This window comes from Pistacia vera, unplaced genomic scaffold (assembly GCF_008641045.1).
Source record: "Pistacia vera cultivar Batoury unplaced genomic scaffold, PisVer_v2 Contig71, whole genome shotgun sequence".
In the NCBI taxonomy this organism is placed as follows: domain Eukaryota; kingdom Viridiplantae; phylum Streptophyta; class Magnoliopsida; order Sapindales; family Anacardiaceae; genus Pistacia; species Pistacia vera.
The window spans coordinates 406,419-428,141 of NW_022196568.1; the positions used below are offsets into that span (position 1 = coordinate 406,419).

Below are 21,723 nucleotides of genomic sequence, written 5' to 3' on the forward strand. Positions count from 1 at the left end.
CATCATCACTAGATCGCATCACAAAGGAAAAAACGGGGTGAGCACAAATAATGCTCAGTAAGTAAAACCCTCTATCTGTCTGTCCCCGTATGTGTAACTTTAATCTTCCTTACCTATTCGATTCTATCTCTGTTTCTACTAAACATCATGGCCTCATCTTACGGAGGTACGGCCGGATGGGTTCACACAGCACCATCTCACTCTCTATGGCTATCGGGTGGAATTCACAAGTACCAACCCGTTCTTAGTGGACTACTGAGTGGGATCACAAAGCACCAACTCGGTTCTTCCTAACTAGGGTGGAGATCACTTAGCACCTACCGTTCCTCAGAATTTGGGTAACGATCACCAGCATTTACCCGTCTCTAGTCACTATCGGGTGATGGTCACAAAGCATCGACCCATTCCACTAAATGTCGGATGATGATCACAAAGCATCAACCTATTATCTAATAACTAACCGGGTGGTGGTCACAAAGCACCATCCGTTTATTACTTATCGGGTGACAATCACAAAGCATCAACCCATCTCTAATGGCTATTCGAGTGATGATCACAAAGCATCAACCCGATTCCACAACCGTTGGGTGATGATCACAAAGCATCAATCCAACTATACTACTCTCTAATTCATCTATTATACATCTTCAATTCTCTCTACCCTTAGAGTAGTTGTACCCACCAAGCTCTCTACTCATGGGGTGATTGTATACACAAAGTTTCCTACTCTTTCTTAGGTCACTTTTCATGCATATAATAATGCATATGGATGGTTCACTCTACCAATGCACTATGAAATGCCAACATTCAATGTTGCAAGAATTAAGGTTCACTACTCACACTCAAACCTCTATTAGGCATTTCATCAAACAACTCAAGTGCACTATAAACTCTACTATAGCATGATTCTAAAAATTTTCCTTATCATCCAAAATGGGAAAACCCTTCACATAACCATAAAACCTGTCAAAGAAAGCACTTCCAAAAAGGGATCCATGACACCCCTTCAATTCCACCTCAAACTACCTTTCCAACCCAACAAACTCATTTCTCATATTTGCAAGGTATTAACACTCACAAAGCATAGAAATCTCTATTTAAACCTCCAACATGGCATATCACATGCATAACCCATACATACATCATTCTATCAAAACCCTAATCAAGAGAATTCTTAAATCTCAACTTGGGTTGGGGTGTTACTTACCTTGTTATGGAGAGACTTCACCAACTTTCCTTCATTGTTTTGCTTGACTTTTTCTCTACTCTTAGGAAGCTAGGTGATTTTCTACCCAAATCACTTCAAAAACCCCTTAGAACTCTTTGATCAAAAGAAAGAAAAGTTGAGAGGAGCAAGGATGGAGAGTTGCGTTTTTGAGAAAGAGATGAGGGTTTGCTTACTCTTATCCTTTTAATGAAATTTATACCAAGCATTCCCATTTTGCCCTTATCTTCTTTGGGAATTCCATCTATCCTTTGATTCATTACAAACTCACCCCCATAACAACTATTCTCCATGAAAAATCCTTACAATTAAACTCCCACTTTTCCTGTAATTAGGGTAGAAGGTAAATTGCCTTAGGGAAGAAAATATCAAAACTTAATCAACATTTTAACGGCCTGTCGCGCGCGTGAAGAAACTTCTGTCGCCGCGGCGAAACTGTCCAGCAGCTTCCCCGTGGCTTCGACACCTCTTCGCTGTGGCGAAGATTCTTCTTGCCCGGTGAAGACTGAAACACTAAATTTCTTCTATTTTCCACCAATTCAGGGCAAACATTCAACAACAACACTCAACCAAACAATATTACCAAAACCAACTCAAATAAGAGGAAAGAAGAAACAACAAATACGTACCTCAAGTGGGGGTTACATGAATAGTTGGGGGTTGGGAGAAGAGAAATAAAAACAGAAGAGGTAGCTCACCTCAATTCAATTGAACTGTTGTCAAAAAAAAAAAAAAAAAAAAAAAGAAACGAACTCTGCTAGTTTAAGGGTACCAACTGGAAACCAGAACCCGCCTTAAAAAACTGCCTAGCAGCCATGACAACCTCTGGTATAACAATGCCACGTACACCTTAAACGAGACTCCCCACAATTTGGTATCCCAAATAAGAAAGATACACGTTTGAGGTTTGTGAATTAGTGGACATTTCGATTGGTGGTTGAAAAAAGTGGAGTTCGATTTGATGTTTAGTCTTGCATTAGGAAACCGAGTTTTCTTATTTGTTATTCCTATCCTTTTTCTTGGAACCCACTACCGAGCCTAACGTTACAAGCTTTTAAAGACCTTTTGATTCTTATCTTTGTCTAGTCCTCATTAGTGGAGAGTAGTGTTGTATTTAGGCTTATGGAGTCTGCCACCATTTGATAAACTTTACATTTTTGTATAAAATAACCAGGAAGTTGGAATGTGGATTTAAGTGGGGATCACCTACCAGTAGACCGATTGAGGAAGACAGTCGATAATGCTTATAACTTCTTGGAGGGGTGAACATTTCCTAATAATAATTTTTCAACAACTTTTGAGACTTGGGTAATTCTAGGAGTTCATTTGTAGAGTTTGAGTCTTGGTTTGTTCATTTTCCAGTTTGTGTGTGGTGTTTTTGTTTTTGTTAGTTGTTTGTTATTTTGTTTCCATTAGTTTTGTACCGTATGCTCGGGGAGAGCATATCTTTAGTTTGGGGGTATTTGATAATCCGGGATTATACAGTTTTCATTAGACTATTAAGTCGGATTCAGTACTTTTATGTTCATTTTGACTTGAATTGTTACTTAATTCTTCGCATTTCGTGTTTCAGGTTAAAATGGACATTTGAGCAAATAAGGACAAAACTGAAAATTTTGGACTCAAAAGTAAGCGGATCTCAGGAGTTGGGAGAGTTCTGAAGCAGGATAAAGCACTATGAGGCTTGCTACAGAGGGAGAGCAAAAAGGATGAAGAATCAAGCGAAGATGCCAAGCGGAGTGGTAGTTCTGTAAATTCAGAACTTTTCAAGAAGTTTCACGCGGCGGAAGAAATACTTCGCGCGGCGAAGTGAGCCAAACACGCACCATATCTGTTTAGTTCTTCGCGCGGCGATGGTTGTAATTTTCAGTTTTGTAAAACGCACAGCTTTACTTTGTGGTGTTTTCTGAGACTTTGGCGAGGTATAAAGAAACACTTAGCCTTTTGGTCAGGGGGTCGTCCAGAAAATAGGTTGAATAGTTTTTACATTTTTCTTTGATTAGGTTTGGAGCATTTTTAGAGATTAGAAGGTTGAAGATTCGATTTTGAACCAAAGGATTCATCATTCGGGGAGATTTGTCCTTTTCTTACTTTTCATTATGTTAAACTTAAATATTATCGTTTTTCTTATTTGTAGTGTTGATTTAGTTATGAACAACTCTTTTGGGTTAGGTTTTGATGGAAATTCGGATTTATTGGGTTAAGTGTTTGTTTGTTTTATTTTATATGTGAACACCCCACTTGAGGTACGTACTAAGATTGTCGTATACTTAAAGGATTCACTGTTCAGCTTCAATTGAGTTTGTATGTTGGTGGTTAGCCTTTAATGAATTGGTATGTTTGCCTAGGTTTTGGTTGAGTTTTGTTGAAGTTTGGAAATCCAATCTTCGCGGGGCGATGAGGAAGCTTCGCCGCGGCGAGGAGGAGCTGCACTCAGGGTAGGTTCTGCCCTTTTTCGTCGGGGCGACGGAAAGTTCTTCGCGCGCGACGAGACCTAATAAAAGGTTTCTTGAGTTCTAGAGAATTCTTCTTTTGGGGCACAATGACCATTTTACCCTTAATTAGTAGGAAAAGTGGGGAGTAAGATGTAAGGAAATTTAGTAGAGATTGTGTTTAGATGGGGTGTATGTAAAGAATAAAGGATAAGATGGAATTTTCAAGGAAGGACAAGGGCAAAATGGGAAATGATGCTTTAATATGAGCTAAAAAGGGTTAAGTGTAGAGAAACCCTTTAGTCCATCCATTCCACCGCCCTTCCATTGCCATTTTTCTCCAATTTCTTCACAATCTTCCAAGTTTTCCAAGGGGTTTAGAGAGCTTTTGAGTAATTTTTGGTAGAGATTCATCTAAAGCATCTAAGGTAAGGATTCATGCTTTAGATGTGAGTTTTCTTAGTTATAGTGAAGTCTTATTTGGTTGTTATTGTTCTGTGTGTTGTTTGAGTTGTAGAGAGAAGACAAGACAACAAAGGAAAGGAAAAGTGTAGGAAGCCACTTTTTCACAGGTAAGTAAATCCAACCAAGTTGAGTTTTGAATAAGCTTTTGAGTAGAGATTGTGTATGTATAGTGTGTATTATGCTTTCTGAGAATTTGAGATGTTATGAGTATTTGTTATGTTGATATGAATTTAATTGAGTTATGAGAAGTGTTGTGATTGCATGATGAGTTGAGTTGAGTTGAAGTTGGGAGTTGTGGATGATATTTTTGGGAGTGTTTTCTTTGGCAGGAATTGATTGTATGAGGGAGTTTTCCTCCCATTTTGGATGGTAAAGAGAGAGTAGAGTTATAGATAAGTAGAGCTTTGGTATGCACATGGTTGTTTGAGGAAATGCCTAAGTGAACTGCCCTGTCACAGTCGTGGACTTTCTAGGTAAATTTTGGGCATCTTACAGACTGAAATGGGCTGAGACAAAAACATCAAAGTTGTAGCCCGTATCTAAGCTTTAAAACGAGACCAAACCTGTAGCAATCCGAGGGTTATAACGCAAGTTATGGTCTTCTTAGTGTGACCTGCGCAGAATGGCCGTTTTGAGGCAATCTTGCATTTGACATTTCATAAGTGCATTAGTGAGCATGGTTGTCCATACACATTTTTTTATGCACTTAATAAGTAGCTTGAGACATGATAGAGAATGTAAGTATAAGGTACTTAGAGTAAAAGAGAGAAAGAGAGAATAAGCACTAGAGAACGAAGAGAAGAGAGAATAGAGTAGGTTATGCGATGGGGAACCCGTGAGTAATGGGTAGAGTTTCCGCACTGTACGCCGCATTGAGAGAGCGGCATGAGTATGAGAGAGAAAAGTGGTGTAGCCCGTGAGAGTACATGCGGTGAGGGCTATACCGAGAGTACCGAGAGAGGATTATACACTCACATGGCCAAGGGTTCCGAATCCATGCATAACCGAGTCTGATCGGCTAGAATGAGTAGAGGTCAAGTAGAGTGAGAACGAGTCCGGCTATGCCCCAGTAAGATGGGGTCGTGACTACTTAAAGAGAGTAATAGCAAAGAGTTCTAAGAAAGAGAAATAAAGAGAGAAGTACCAAAGAGAGAAATTGATGAGGAGTTGCAAGGAAAGAATTAGACAAAGAGAGCTACGGGATAAATGAGTAGAGGATTTACTTACTGAGCATTATTTTAGTGCTCACCCCGTTGTTTTTCCTATGTGTTTGCAGGATCTAGGTGAGGACACGGTCGGATGGACGTCAGCGCTCGAGGGGAAGCGGTTACACTGTCTACCATTTTGATGACTTTTGTACATAGTATAATTTTGTGTAAAAATGTATATGTTTGTAAAGAATGTATATGTATATTTAATAAAAAACAAAAATTTGGGCCCAATTTCTTATATTAATTTATATGTATTTCATATGAGTATTTGAATAGAAAGTGGCTATTACAAATGATTATGCTTTGGTTGTGTGTTTGCTCTGAGTTTTAATGCTTATATTTGTTAACAGATGAGATTGAGAAATGAATCACGTTAAGCTTTTTGGGTAATCCCCATTGTAGTATTGGATGTAGAGATAGATCAAAAATCAATGAAATCATTGTAGGATTCTTTGCTTAATGAGTTTGGAATTGTTAACTTTTAATTGTTGGTGCAGAAAGTTAATAAGGAAAGATAGGAAAACATAGCCTGAGAAGGTAGTTTAACACCTTAGTGAATCCGATTTACTACCAATGCATATGAATGTGAATTTAGTGTAAGGGTATATTGGCTACAAACCAGAACCCGCCATAAAAACTGCCTAGCAGTATTTGGCAACCTCTGGTATAACAACGCCACGTGCACCTTAATTTTTAGGTTTAACCCATAAAATCCGGATGAAGTCAAAACCCTACCGTTTTAATTGAATTGAATATCCGTGTTTTCATTTTGCATCTTAGTTAAAACCGTAAGTTGGTAGTTTCAGTTTTTGTTTACTTTAATTAAAAATTGCTCCCAATTATCCAAAGAATTCGGTTGCTCCAACTTGAGAACATTAGGAAACTTAGTGCTTAGCTAGCAGTCCTCGTGGGAACGATACTCACTCATCACTTTATTACTTGAGCGATTAGTATACTTGCTACATATTGCATGTTGTAGGAAACACGCATCAGTGGTTCTAGTCTCCAACTAAACTTCTGGTAACCCTTCCTTCCCTTAGCCCTCACTAAATTGCCTCATTCAGCCTTATTGACTTGAGCATCGGAGTGCCTATAGTAGACATCACACGAGTGTTTACATAAGCTTCACGCTTGTTTACTTTGTGTGCAGGTACATTGGATTGTTAGTGGCCTCAACCTCACAAGATCAAACCTTCTTTCCATAACAGTAGAGTTTAGCATCTACAGTTTGACACCCACCATGGGGCTTTTGGCAATCAACTCCCGTTCAACATCCTGCTCTACAAAGAATCACATCATGGCTAAAATCACAGACACTGCCCCAATAGACCTCACGGTTAAGGTCGAGGCTCTCTCGGCATTAATGCAGCAACAGGCTAACAAGGTCACGACATTGGAAGCCGAAAACAACAGCTTCCGAGCCGAGAATCAGAGCTCATGGGAAAAGGTAACTCAATTTTATTCTCTTGAATTCCCATTCAACCAGATACCGGAGAATTGCTTCCGCGTCCTAGTAAAGTCAATGCAACGGCTCATGACTCTAAACACCAGATCCTTGGCCTTAGACCCATAGTCTTCCCAACTCTAATCATCTATAATGGATGGCCTGACACCCATCATTATAGACACAACAAACCTAGCCATGCAAACATGATCCTTATCAGTTGACCCTTTAATCACCCGTGACCAGCTTAGTCAAGCCATCCCCAGCCAACAGCAACAAAATATTACCAACATCGATCATCCCATCAGTATGAATGACCCACATTACACCCAGACCCTTCTAGCTTGCTCTTCCTCATGGATCGAGTAGTCACCCCCACTGAACACTGCTCGGTTCGACTCACCCTATGGGTCAAGCGGCACAACAAACCTAGCCATGCAAGCACGACCCCTATCAGCTGACCCTTCAATCACCCGTGACTAACTCAATCAAGCCATCCTCAGCCAACAACAACAAAATATCACCAACATCGATCACTCTATCAGTATGAATGACCCACATTACACCCAAGACCCTTCCAGCTCTACACTTCCTTATGGGTTGAGTAGTCACCCCTACCGAACACCATTCGTTTCGACTCACCCTCGAGCCGTCCTCAGATCACACCTTTAACCATCCATACTGGCAAAAGCACCCGAAACATCACATTTGGGATGACTCATCCTGAAGAGGTGAATAGAGTCCCCAACACCCATACAACCAACCATCAAGCTGCACCTAATGACTTGGCTTGCCATACTAGATCGAGTGAGAAAAACACCCATCACCAAACCGTCAATCTAGACCTGCTATCTACCGCCACTCCCCTTCAACAAGTATTAGCAAAGAAGCTAGCCGACATGGAACCTATGATAAGATGCATACCTTGAGTTCCCACCACAGCCAAGAAAAGCCTTCCCTGTAGTTATGTCGACTCACCCTTCGTGGTAACAATAATAAAGGGGATGGGTTAGACAGTCAAATGGCCACCCAAGCTTAGACCCGATGTTAAAAGGGACACGACCAAGTGGTGCGAGTTCCACCATGACCATGGACACACCATGACTAATTGCATCATTTTGAGGTTAGAGGTTGCGACTTTACTCAAAAGAGGACACCTTTGGGACCTGCTGACAGACAAGGGCAAGGGCACCATTACAAAGATGAGAAAAATTGATCCTCCCCTCCTCTAGATCCGAATCCAGAAGGCTTCTACCACATGATATTTGGTGGTTTAGAAATCAGTGAAGTGAGTTACTCTTCAACTAAAAGGCACGCCCGAGCCAACCATCACCTCGAAGCCCACTCTTCCCATCCACCAACGTAGAAGCCAACTAAGTAGGTCATTCAGTTCAAAGATGATGAGCCAGTCACCTTAACTGCCCTACACCATGATGCTTTAGTGATCACTCTGTAGATAGTGAATATCATAGTCAAGAGGATATTTGTGGATAGAGGCTCTTAAGCCAACATCCTCTTCCTAGAAGTTGTCAAAATAATGGGCTTGGATGAGTTGGCCATCAGCAGGTGCCCCACCATTCTAGTCGGTTTCAGCTTTGAGTAGAAATACATCATCGGGGAGATAGCCCTTCCTGTCTATACTCGCGGAGTGAGTTGACATACCACCTTCCTTGTGCTAGATTGTCCTTCACCGTACAACGTCATGTTGGTTCAACATTGGATCCATGACATGAGAGTCGTCCCTTCAACTTTTCATCAGACAATCAGGTTCCCTGCCAGATGGGGAGTGAGAGAAATTAAGGGCAACCTTAAAGCCTCAAGAGACTGTTACAAGAATGCTTTCAAAGGCAAATCCCACACTTTATAGCAACTACAGACAAACCTAACTCGTCAAGTTGAGTTAGATCAGCCCTCTATGGAAGAGTTGGATGAGGTCCAAGTCCACCCAGAGTATCCTAACTGGAATACTCAGATTGGATCCCAAATGAGTCCTGAAATAAGAGAACAGCTAATAAACTTCTTGAAGCAGAATCATGATTACTTTGTGTGGTCCCATGCAGATATGACATGGATCAGCCTTGACGCAATTGTGTACCACCTCTTGGTTGACCCTAACTATCACCTGATCAAATCGAAGAGAAGAAAGTTCGCTCCAAAGCAAAATTGAGTCATAAATGAAGAGGTAGAAAAACTCTTAAGTAATGGGCTCGTCGAGGAGGTTCACTACCCCGACTGGCTCAGGGTGGGTGGGATTATTCCATCTTGTTCATCTTTTCTTGGAGACCCTTTCAATTATGATGTAGAAAAAGCACAAAAGCACAAAATCTCATATGCAAGCTAATCAATTACCCCATTTTAATACCTTGTATTGTTCTTGTGGTCGATAAAAACAAAGATAAAAAGGGCTTACACTTTTCAAATAAGAAGAGACAGGTTACCTTTCCCTTAAAAACTATTAGTTGAAGTCTGTATATTATTAGAAGTTGCATTTGTCCAATAATGTCAAGTTGGTAGGGTATTATGGTGTATGGAATTGATTGAGCTCCTTTCTCCTTCCCTTGAGCTAGCTTTTGAGGGTAAGTTCTACCCAAACCCATTTATCATGGTATCAGAGCTATGCCGAACATGGAATAGGGTGTTAGGGTTTTAGAAAAGTTGATGGGTTGTAATGATGCCCACTTTTTCATATATAACTTTTTCATTTTTATTTTTGTGTAAACATATACAATTGTCATTATATCACATGTTCTTCCGTCAATAAAATTTAACACACATGTTAGATTAATGTTATCCTTCTATATAAGATTATATTATTTGATGTTATACATTGGTGTGCCATTATAATGGACTATACTATGATAACTAGTTTGGTCTTCTGTGTCATATACTATATATTTTTTTTTCTTGTCTAGTGATAATAAAGCAACTGTTATTAAACCCAAAAAGATTCCTCAAGTCGAATAATGTGTAGGGAAAGGTATATGGTTTAATATTTTTAACTTGGTTCACATTACAAAGAATAGAATGGATGGTTCCTCAATGTTGAAAAATCAATCCTTTGAAGTAAAAGACAACATACATTTTTACTTTTACCCTTAAGTTAGGAATATTAGCTTTCTTTCTTTGGTTAAATATAAATAGAGTTCAAAGGTGATTGCTGTGACATGTATCTCTTCAATTTATGCAAATAATTTTGTTGTGATGGGCAGTCTCGTTGGTGAAAAGGATGGTATAAATGTTCTTTCTCTTTGTGTATTTATATATGTGCCTTTGAATGATCATAAGCATTCAACACTATTAGTAGTCTCCTATCATGTTTATGTTATTATTGCAGGGATCATAAGATCTGTATCAGATACACCACCAACTCATTATCAAGTCATAATACAGTCATTTTCATTACTTTTCGAGAACGCAGAGAAATATGAATCTGCAGAATTTGAAGCTGGAGGCTACAAATGGTATATTTCTTTCCATAAACCAAATCACATAACATCGCACGTTCTTTAATTTTAGACTCCATTATTTTGGTTAATTGTGTCCATGATAATGATTGCAGGAAACTTGTTCTCCACCCAAATGGAAATAAAAGCAAGAATGTGGAAGACCACATATCTCTCTACTTAGCCATGGCAGATGCAACTTCTCTCCCTCCTGGTTGGGAGGTCTCTGCAGTTTTTCGATTGTTTTTGCTTGATCAGAACCAGGACAACTACTTGATAGTTCAAGGTGTATAGGACAATTTAGCCACCTCCCACCTTTTTTCTTGTTAATTTTATCTTATGACGTGTAGATAACTCTTATTGAACGGACATGTAGATAACGTGATCCATGCATCTAATCCAAGATTTTTAGTCCCTAATTCCATTTGATCTTGAACAACTATTATTAAGCCTGTTACTCTTACTAATTATTTGGTAAATTGTAATGCCTAGATTCCCAGAGAAAGCAAAGACGGTTCCGTAGATTGACACCTGAATGGGGTTTTGATCAATTCATCCCAATTACAGTATTTCGCGATTCTTCTAATGGATACCTGGTGGATGACATGTGTGAGCTTGGAGCAGAAGTGTTTGTTAGGAAAGAAAGAAGCACAGGCAAAGGAGAGTGTCTAAAAATGATCAAAGATCCTGGCGGTTTTAATCATCTTTGGAAGATTGAAAACTTAGAAAAGTTAGACTCTTATGACTCCAGAGAATTCATTGCTGCTGGTTACAAAGGGTATAACTCATAACACTTTTCCATTGGACTTCAATGTGAATAGATTGAAATTACTAAATGTTATTTCTGTATTGGTTGCTGCAGGAAGATTTAGCTCTATCCTAAAGGAATAGATTCTGGAACTGGAAGTCATCTTTCTCTGTACTTGGTTTTGGCAGATTTAGCATCTCTTACTCCTCCTCCTAAAATATATGCAGACTATTCTCTGGTCCTCTCGAATGAAGTGGGGACCAACGGCGTATCTTATAAAGGTAAAACTGATTCTTACACAGCGACTTTGTTACAACAAAAACTTTGATTATATCATTCAATTTTATTTACCATATGATCTTACTATGTCTAGAAGACGAAACAGTCGAGATTTGCATAGCTGTTCTGTATGTGAAAACTAGGAAAGCTCATAATGTTCCTTTCTCTTGCAGAGAATCACTGGTTCAATGCCTCAAGTCGGGAAAGTGGTTCTGCAAACTTTATTCCCTTAAGATTCTGTTTTGAGCCTGCATATAAATATCTAGTGAAGGATTGTTTCCTCTTTGAAGCAGAGGGACCATCCGGGGTATTGCTAGTACTTTGTAATAAGTTTGTCTAAGTTCTCAAATTTCCCAGATGAATTGTGGGAGAAAGTATAATAAATGTGGCATTATTTTATTGGTTAAAGATTGTAAATTTACATAAGTTTGTCTAAGTTCTTTTACATTTGAAAAGTCAGTGCCGAACCATTGGAAGTCAATTACACACAATTGCAGGAACACGTATTTACATATGTACCAGGAAAATTGATGTTTCTCAGCCAAATGTTTTCCAGCTGCTGTAGCAGATACATAGGAAATTGGAGAATGCAAAGGAAAGAACGCACAATTGGTTTTGGGAGATGAATTTTTCTTGTTTTGTCTAAATTTGACTGACTTTTTCTTATGCAACTTATCTCTATTTCATTATCTCAAACAACGGTTATTTACATGCTAATTACATCACTACATACGTCATGGGTAGACCTATTATGAGGAGCATTAAATGCTGTCTTAGGCTTATGACATTTTTACCATTTACAAAGTTATCATATTACACAAAATCATTACATCGAATGTTTAAATTATCGAAATCTTATATTATTTTAAAGATTATTAAGAATTTAAAAAAATATATATTTTATTCGTTGGAATAAATGAGTAAACATGTTATATTAATATGTTTGGTTAAGAAGAATATATTAGGGGATATATTATTTAAATTACTAAGCGATCCTTTTTTTTAAATATAAATAGATTGTTATTTTTATTATTAATTTTTGAATAATCTATTTTAACCCCCAATATTTCAGATTTAGCTAAAACACTCCCGCTTATATAAAACTTTAATAACAAAATCACCCCCACCACCCTACTGCCTTCACAAACCATTGCCGGAAGTCGCTGTGAGTAGCCCACAGTGACTAAGAGGCTTCGATATGGCCGTTTTCGGCCATATTGGTGGTCGAAAATAGCCATATTAGACTAGATCTGGCTGGATGGATCTGGCCGTTCCTTGGCCATTATCGACCAGATCTGGGTAAGATCTACCTGATAATGACTAGGGATCTAGCCGTTTTTGGCTATCAATATGGTCGGAAATGACCATATCGGAGCCTCCCAGCGACTCTCAATCATTTTTGGTGACTTTCTGGTGGCAGTCCGCAATGGTTGGCCCGCTGTCAGTAGTGGTGGTTAAGTGGCATGGTGGTCTTAAATTTGTTTTAAATATAAGGGCATTATTGTCCAAAATTTTTATTAATAAGGGATATAATTGTAATAAAAATAAGATTACCTCGGTAATCTTACAATACCTAAGAAAATAGAGGTAATCAGATTACCTCCAATATTACCAATAGTAACTACTATTGGTATTGGAAGATTACGAGAATCTTATATTGCTTGACAACCAAATGTGGTAATCAAAGTAATATAAGATGACATAACCTGAGTAATGTGATATTACCCCCAACCAAACGCCCCCTAAGAAACAGTTGAATCCTTCCGGGTAGTTAACTGTCTCTGAAAACATTGATTATGACTCTAAATCAATGACCTCTTTCAAGCAGCACACATAATGCTTCTGATGGCAAGCTCATTTGATCGCTTGGACACTTTCCTATATTGCTTCTAGATCGCATTACCTTCTGGTCGCTTCTTCCAGATCACATGCTCATTGAGACACATGATTATGAACACATCTACTTTAGCTTGCATCCTTCTTATCTAGCACATCTGGTCGCTAACTTTAGATCACAAAGCCTTTAGATCAAATTTTTATGTTTACAGAAAGGTATCACATGTCATAACAGAGATGGTATCCATGCGACTGGTTGTAAATAAAAAATGACAATTTGAAGCGTTAGAAGATTCTCGGTATGCAACAGAAGTTGAGTACAAGAAACATCATTGAGATTCAAAATGACACTAAATTTTAACCTGTTTAAGGCAATATATTCTTTGTAAAGACAGACAGAGTTTTTCCAGGAGTCAGGTTTAGCCTACTATTTAAGATGTGGATAAATTGCCTCATCTGACATGTCTCGAAGAACTAGGAATCTGGAAGAAACAAGAAGTTATATAGGCTTACGTGATAATTACCTTTAAAATTAAACAAATTAAAAAAAAAAAAATTGCTTACGAACTTGATAAGTTCCATTGCCTTGAAGAAAAAAAAAGCAAAAAAACGCAACGCTTGCAAAACCCCTTAAAAACCCAGTTTGTTTAGATTTGTTTTGCCAAGCACTTTGCTTTAGTTTCTCTTTGATAGCAGATAAAGCTTCAGGTTTGGATCAAGTCCTTCACTCCGTTGAATCCATTAAAGTTGATGAACAATCGAAGCAGGACAATGCTGATACTAACGAAAGTGACAGCAACTTGCAAATCACGTGCTTCTCCGACCTCGTAGATGATGTCACTCTCAGTTTTCATATCATCCGTTTTCCTAATTAGGTTCTAGTTCTAGTTCTACTTCTACTACATACATAACTGTGATATGCATAACGGTAGATAGTAATAATTTACTTCGATTTTTGTTGCACAAAACAAATATATGCTTAGATTGGTTGTAACTCTACAAAATTTGGCCGCTGATATGCAGCTGCGCCTACTCAGCCAGTAAGTTTATTTTAATTCAATATTTATTAGTAAAATTTGAAATTCATCATGAACTTAATTTGAAATTATGAAAATCATCGTTACTATAGAATGATTAAATGAATTTTCAGCTAACAATATATTTAAATGAAACCAAAAAATTGTCATTTGTAACCAAAATATATGTTTGGTGTTAGGATGCCGGTAATGAGGTACGAACCTAGAAGGAAAGAGAAAAAGTAATTGAGATTTTTCTTACTGTAATTTTTATGATGATGCGTAGAACAATACAGTGATTGTTAGTTCAATACTTGGAGGAGTTTCTGACATTACTAGATATGGCATTGCGCGAAGATTAGGTATTGTATGGGCCAAAAATCGTCTTGGGTCTTATCAGGCCCAAGCAAATATTTTCTACTATGTAGGCCCAAGGTCGTGGCCTAATTCCTGTTGGGCCAACATCATTAATTCATGCCATGGGCCATAACGCACGGCCTAAACCCAGCATCTCTCCAGATTGGGCATCACCATTGGCCCACCTGGGGCTAAGCCCATTGGTCCAAGATAATTAAGACCTCTCTTATTTGGGTTCTATCCTAATTCACCCAAGATTCCGTATTTTAGGTGAATTAGGACTCTTAATCCTATTGAGGCAAGTAAATTAGGATCTTTTCTTATTCACTAAACCTTTACCATTATGGATTCAAAGTCCTACTAGGATACGAAGATCCTACGACTACTATATAAACAGGGGTCACACTTCTGTTTGGGCATTCAATCTCAATACCACCTACTTGCACTGAAGCTCTTACTTCTAAAAGTTATACACCTACACCGTGGTTGATAATCTATGGATTATACAGTTTTCATTAGAATTTTTAGTCGGATTTCAGGTACTTTTTAGTTCATTTTGACCTGAATTGTTACTTAATTCTTCACATTTTGTGTTTCAGGTTAAAATGGATATTTTGAGCAAATAAGGACAAAACTGGAAATTCTGGACTCAAAAGTAAGCGGATCTCAGGAGTTGGGAGAGTTCTGAAGCAGGATAAAGCACTATGAGGCTTGTTACAGAGGGAGAGCACCGAGGATCGAAGAATCAAGTAAAGATGCAAGCGGAGTGGCAGTTCTGTAAATTCAGAACTTTTCAAGAAGTTTCGCCGCGGCGAAGAAATACTCTTCACCGCAATGAAGTGAGCCAGACAACAGATCTGTTTAGTTCTTCGCCGCGGCGAAGTTTCTTTTTCACCGCAGCGACGATTGTAATTTTCAGTTTTGTAAAACGCACAGCTTTACTTTGTGCGTGTTTTTCTAAGGACTTTGGGCGAGGTATAAAAGAAACACTTAGCCTTTTGGTCAGGGGGTCGTCCAGAAAATAGGTTTAGCAGTTTTTACATTTTTCTTTGATTAAGTTTGGAGCATTTTTAGAGATTAGAAGGTTGAAGATTCGATTTTGAACCAAAGGATTCATCATTCGGGGAGATTTCTTGTCCTTTCTCTTACTTTTCATTATGTTAAACTTAAATATTATCGTTTTTCTTATTTGTAGTGTTGATTTAGCCATGAACTAACTCATTTTGGGTTAGGGTTTTGATGGAAATTCGGATTTTATTGGGTTAAGCGTTTGTTTGATTTATTTTCATATGATTATGCTTTGGTTGTGTGTTTGCTCTGAGTTTTAATGCTTATATTTGATGAACATGATGAGATTGAGAAATGAATCATGTTAAGCTTCTTGGGTAATCACCATTGTAGTATTGGATGCTAGAGATAGATTCAAAAATCAATGAAATCATTGTAGAGATAGATTCAAAAATCAATGAAATCATTGTAGGATTCTTTTGCTTAATGAGTTTGGAATTGTTAACTTTCAATTTGTTGGGTGCGGAAAGTTAATAAGGAAGAATAGGAAAACATAGCCTGAGAAGGTATGTTTAACACCTTAGTGAATCCGATTTACTACCAATGCATATGAATATGAATTTAGTTTAAGGGTATATTGGCTAGAAACCCGAACCCGTCATAAAAACTGCCTAGCAGTATTTGGCAACCTCTGGTATAACAATGCCACGTGCACCTTAATTTTTAGGTTTAACTCATAAAATCCGGATGAAGTCAAAACCCTACCCGTTTTAATTGAATTGAATTTATCCGTGTTTTCATTTTGCATTCTTAGTTAAAACCTTAAGTTGGTAGTTTCAGTTTTTGTTTACTTTAATTAAAAATTGCTCCCAATTATCCAAAGAATTCGGTTGCTCTAACTTGAGAACATTAGGAAACTTATTGCTTAGCTAGCAGCCCTCGTGGGAACAATACTCACTCATCACTTTATTACTTGAGCGATTAGTATACTTGCTACATATTGCATGTTGTAGGAAACACGCATCAAGTTTTTGGCTCCGTTGCCGGGGAATAGTTTTAAGTTAACATTGAGTTTTTCTATAGTTAGCTAGATTGGAGTTTTTATTTTTTGATTTATTTTTGTTTTATTCTCAGTTTATTTGTGATCTCACTTTCCTTCCTTTCTGTTTTTGCAGTTTATGCGAAGAGCGAGACGTCAACCAGTGGTTCCTGTCGATCCTAAGATTGAGAGAACAGTTAGACGATGTAATAGAGAGAGAAGAGAAAGAGAGGATTTAGTTGTTGAAGTAGAAGAAATATTTGTTGAAATGGCAGAACAAGAAAACAAGACACTAAGGGAATTTTCAGTTCCCACGGTGAATGGTAGTGGGTCAAGTATTACTAGGCCTACGGTACTAGCCAACAACTTTGAGATTAAACCAGCAATCATCCAGATGATCCAACAATCGGTTAGATTTAATGGAGATTTGAAGGAAGATCTGAATCAACATATTGCAAATTTCTTGGAAATTTGTGACACCTTCAAGTCAAACGGAGTGTCGGATGATGCCATTAGGCTGAGGTTGTTCCCATTCTCATTGGGGGATAAAGCTAAGGGGTGGTTAATGGCACTACCACTGGGAACTATAACAACTTGGCATGATCTAGCACATAAATTCCTTACCAAGTTCTTTCCTCCAGCTAAATCAGCAAAATTGAGAAATGATATCACATCATTTCTACAAGATGAGTCCGAGTCATTGTATGAGGCTTTGGAGAGATACAAGGAGTTAATGAGGAAATGCCCATACCATGGCTTGCCAGTTTGGCTTCAAGTCCAAACATTTTACAAGGGATTGATGGGTAACGTGCAAACCATGGTTCATGTAGCTTGAGGAGGGGCCTTGCAGAATAAGACACCAGAAGAGGCCTATGAGCTGCTTGAGGTTTTGGCAAGCAACAACTATCAAAGACCAAATGAGAGAGCAACACCAAGGAAATCTTCGGGTCTTCATGAAGTTGATGCCTTTACAGCCATCTTAGCCCAACTCATGGCACTTCAGAAACAGTTGGGAAGATATGCATGTAAACTTTATTCAAGCACCTCAACTAACTTGTGATTTTTGTGCAGGTAATCATGTGAGCAGCGAGTGTCAAGTTGGGAACACATTTGCTTCGTCATCTTCATCAACGGAGCAAGTGAATTACTTGGCAAGAAATCAGAGACAACCAAACAACCCGTACTCCAACACATACAATCCGGGGTGGAGAAATCATCCAAATCTGGCTTGGGGCAATCAGAACCAGCAAGGTAATCAATGGAATCAAAGAACATTGCCAAACAACCAACCAAGGGTGAATAATCAACCGGGAGATGGAAAAGTGACAAAGTTGGAAGACATGTTTGGAAAATTCATGCAAGAGACCACGGGTTTCATGAATGAGACGAGGACAAATTTTAGGAATCAAGGGGGTCCATTCGAAATCTTGGGGTACAAATGGGCCAATTAGCCGAGAAGCTAAATGAGAGACCTCAGGGTTCTTTACCGAGTAACATGGTGACTAACCCACGTGAGCAAGCAAATGCCATAATTTTGAGAAGTGGGACAGTTTTGGAAGAGGTAGAGCAAGCTACCAAGGAGGTTGAGCAACCCGGAAAAGAAAATTCTGATGAGGAAGTAGATGAAGAGATTGTTGTTGAAAAGAAACCAAGTGGTTTGGAGGAAGAGAAAAAGAAAAAGGAAGAAAGGCAAAAGAAGAAGGAGAAATTGCCATTCCCCGAAATACCATCAGAGTTGGCACATCACACCCCACCCGTGCCTTTTCTTCAGAGATTGAAGAAAAAGAATCAGGATAAGCAATTTTCAAATTTTATTGAAATTTTTAAAAAATTGCATATTAACATTCCTTTTGTAGATGCATTGCAGCAGATGCCGAGTTATGCGAAGTTCCTGAAGGAAATCCTTTCAAACAAAAGGAGGTTAGAAGATGAGGAAACAGTGATGCTCACGGAGGAGTGCAGTGCCATCCTTCAGTAAAAGCTACCCCTGAAGCTTAAAGATCCAGAGAGTTTTACTATTCCTTGTTTTATAGGAGATATTACTTTTGATCATGTTTTATATGATTTAGGAGCTAGTATTAATTTGATGCCCTTTTTTATTTTCTGGAGATTGGGAATTGGTGAAGTGAAGCCAACGACCATGTCGTTGCAACTAGCGGATAGGTCAATAAAACACCCGGGGGGGATAGTTGAGGATGTTTTGGTGAAGGTGGGCAAGATTATTTTTCCTGCTGATTTTGTGGTGTTAGACATGGAAAAGGATAAGGAAATTCCTCTGATTTTGGGCCGACCATTCTTGACCACGGGGAGAGCACTTATTGATGTACAGGAAGGAAAGTTATTGTTGAGAGTCCAAGATGAAACAGTAACTTTCAATGTCTTTGAGGCGATGAAGTTTCTGGCTGAATCGGATTCATGTTTCAGTGTCGATGTGGTGGACAGATTGGTTGTGGACACTATTGAAGAGAACACCCCACAATGAATGTGCTAGGATGTTAGAAGCACTTCAACCGATTGATGAGAGTCAAGATAGGGAAATTGAGGAGTTTGATTTTGACAAAGAGAAGGAGAAGGAAAAAAAATGAAGAACCTCCAAAGCTAGAATTGAAACCTTTACCTTGCCATCTCAAATACGTTTATCTTGGAGACTCAGAAACCTTCCCAGTGATCATTAGTTCAGGTCTGAGTACATTAGAGGAAGAGCGGTTGATTAGAGTATTGAGGGAACATAAACTAGCAATTGGATGGACCATATCAGACATTAGAGGTATATCGCCATCATTTTTCATGCATAAGATACTCATGGAGAATGATATTAAGCCTAGAGTGCAACCACAGCGTAGATTGAATCCTTCGATGAAGGAAGTGGTGAGAAAGGAGGTGGTGAAACTCTTAGATGCGGGGATTATTTATCCTATTTCTGACAGCCCATGGGTGAGCCTAGTATAAGTGGTTCCAAAGAAGGGAGGTATCACGATGGTAAAGAATGAGAGTAACGAGTTGATACCAACGAGGACGGTGACGGGCTGGAGAGTGTGCATTGATTACCGGAAACTTAATGAGGCAACAAGGAATGATCATTTCCTATTACCTTTCATTGATCAGATGTTGGAGAGGTTGGCAGGACATGCCTATTATTGTTTCCTTGATGGGTATTCAGGATATAACCAGATTGCCATCGCTCATGAGGATCAAGAGAAGACGACCTTCACTTGTCCCTATGGCACCTTTGCTTACCTAAGGATGCCTTTTGGGTTATGCAATGCACCAGCAATATGTCAAAGATGCATGATGTCGATCTTTGGAGACATGGTGGAACGGTTTATAGAAGTTTTCATGGATGACTTCTCAGTTTTCGGTTCATCTTTTGACAACTGTCTAACTAATCTTTCTCTTGTTTTGCAGCGATGTAAAGAGACGAACTTGGTGCTGAATTGGGAGAAATGTCACTTCATGGTCCAAGAGGGAATAATGCTCGGGCATAGGATTTCCAATGATGGGATTGAAGTTGATCGAGCAAAGACGGAAGTGATTGAGAAGCTACCACCACCATCAAATGTCAAAGCAGTCCAAAGTTTCTTGGGGCATCCGGGGTTTTACAGACGCTTCATCAAGGATTTTTCTAAGATTTCTAAACCCCTTTGCAATTTGTTGAATAAAGATGTTGTTTTTGACTTTAATGATGATTGCATGCATGCCTTTCTAACTCTGAAAAAATTATTAGTATCTGCACCTATAATTGCAGTTCCCAATTGGAGACTACCCTTCGAATTGATGTGTGATGCTAGTGATTTTGCTTTAGGAGTAGTTTTAGGACAACAGAAAAACAAAGTGTTGCATGTAATTCAGTATGCTAGTAAAATACTGGTTGATGCACAATTGAATTACACCATCACTGAAAAAGAATTGTTAGCCATAGTTTTTGCTTTTGATAAGTTTCGTTCTTATTTGTTAGTTGCAAAGGTGATCGTATACATTGACCATTCAGCACTCAGGCACCTATTGGCAAAGCAAGAAGCAAAACCTCGGTTGATAAGATGGATTTTACTACTTCAGAAGTTCGAGTTGGAAATCCGAGATAAGAAGGGGTCGAAAAATGTGGTGGCTGATCACTTGTCAAGAATTGAGAGACCACTCAAGGGAAGTGAGGAGGAATTGCCAATTAGAGAAACATTTTCGGATGAAAAGTTGATGAGAGTGGAAGAAGCATCATGGTGTGCGAATTTCGCGAACTATTTGTCATCAAGGGTGCTCCCAAGTGGTATGACGTATCAACAAAAGAGAAAATTTTTCTCAGATTTGAAGTTTTACTTTTGGGAAGAGCCGTTTCTTTACAGACGCTGTACAGATCAAATGATACAGAGATGTGTCCCGGAGGAGGAGATGGAAAGCATCCTATGGCATTGTCATGAAAGGGAAGTTGGTGGCCATTTTGGAGGGGCTAGAACAGCAGCCAAGGTTTTACAATCGGGTTTTTATTAGCCAACCCTCTTTAAAGATTCTTTTCGGATGATTCAGGAGTGCGATTTATGTTAACGGGTAGGTAATATTTCAAAAAGAAATGAGATGCCGTTGAACAACATCCTGGTGGTTGAGCTTTTTGATATGTAGGGGATTGATTTCATGGGTCCTTTCCCAAGTTCTTTTGGGAACACATATATTTTGGTAGCGGTGGACTACGTGTCAAAGTGGGTAGAAGCAGTTGCATTACCGACTAATTATTTTAGGATAGTAATGAAGTTCGCGAGAAAGAATATTTTCTCCAGGTTTGGGGTACCACGGGCAATCATTAGTGATGGAGGATCTCACTTTTGCAATAGGCAAATGGATGCACTGTTGAGTAAGTATGGAGTGACACATAGAGTTGCAACACCTTACCATCCATATATGAGCGGGCAAGTGGAACTGTCGAATAAAGAACTCAAGGGGATTTTAGAAAAGACAGTCAATGCATCTAGGAAAGATTGGTAACGAAAGTTGGATGATGCATTATGGGCTTACCGAATTGCCTTTAAAACTCCTATTGGTATGTCTCCATTTAGGATGGTTTATGGGAAATCTTGCCACTTGCCGATTGAACTCGAGCATAAGGCATACTGGGCTATCAAGCAGCTAAACATGGACTTGAAAGCTGCTGGAGAAGAAAGGATGTTGACTTTGAACGAGCTTGATGAGTTTCGTCTTGAAGCATATGAAAATGCCCAGATTTATAAGGAAAAG

At 38.8% G+C, this 21,723-nt stretch overlaps 1 protein-coding gene, 1 non-coding gene and 1 pseudogene across 2 annotated transcripts; 2 read left to right on the forward strand and 1 right to left on the reverse strand.

Annotated features, from left to right (window-relative positions):
- Positions 1–9,913: 9,913 nt before the first annotated feature.
- LOC116114379 (ubiquitin carboxyl-terminal hydrolase 12-like) lies at positions 9,914–10,993 on the forward strand (the record flags this gene model as incomplete). Its single annotated transcript, XM_031400513.1, has 4 exons — positions 9,914–10,006; positions 10,112–10,238; positions 10,337–10,506; positions 10,713–10,993. Coding segments are annotated over exons 1-4 (606 nt in total), but the record flags the coding sequence as incomplete, so codon positions are not given.
- Positions 10,994–12,607: 1,614 nt separating this feature from the next.
- LOC116114343 overlaps positions 12,608–21,723 on the forward strand; it is a 31,901-nt pseudogene continuing 22,785 nt past the window's right edge.
- LOC116114474 lies at positions 17,156–17,262 on the reverse strand. The gene has a single exon (XR_004125551.1). It is a non-coding gene; the product is annotated as a small nucleolar RNA R71 (small nucleolar RNA).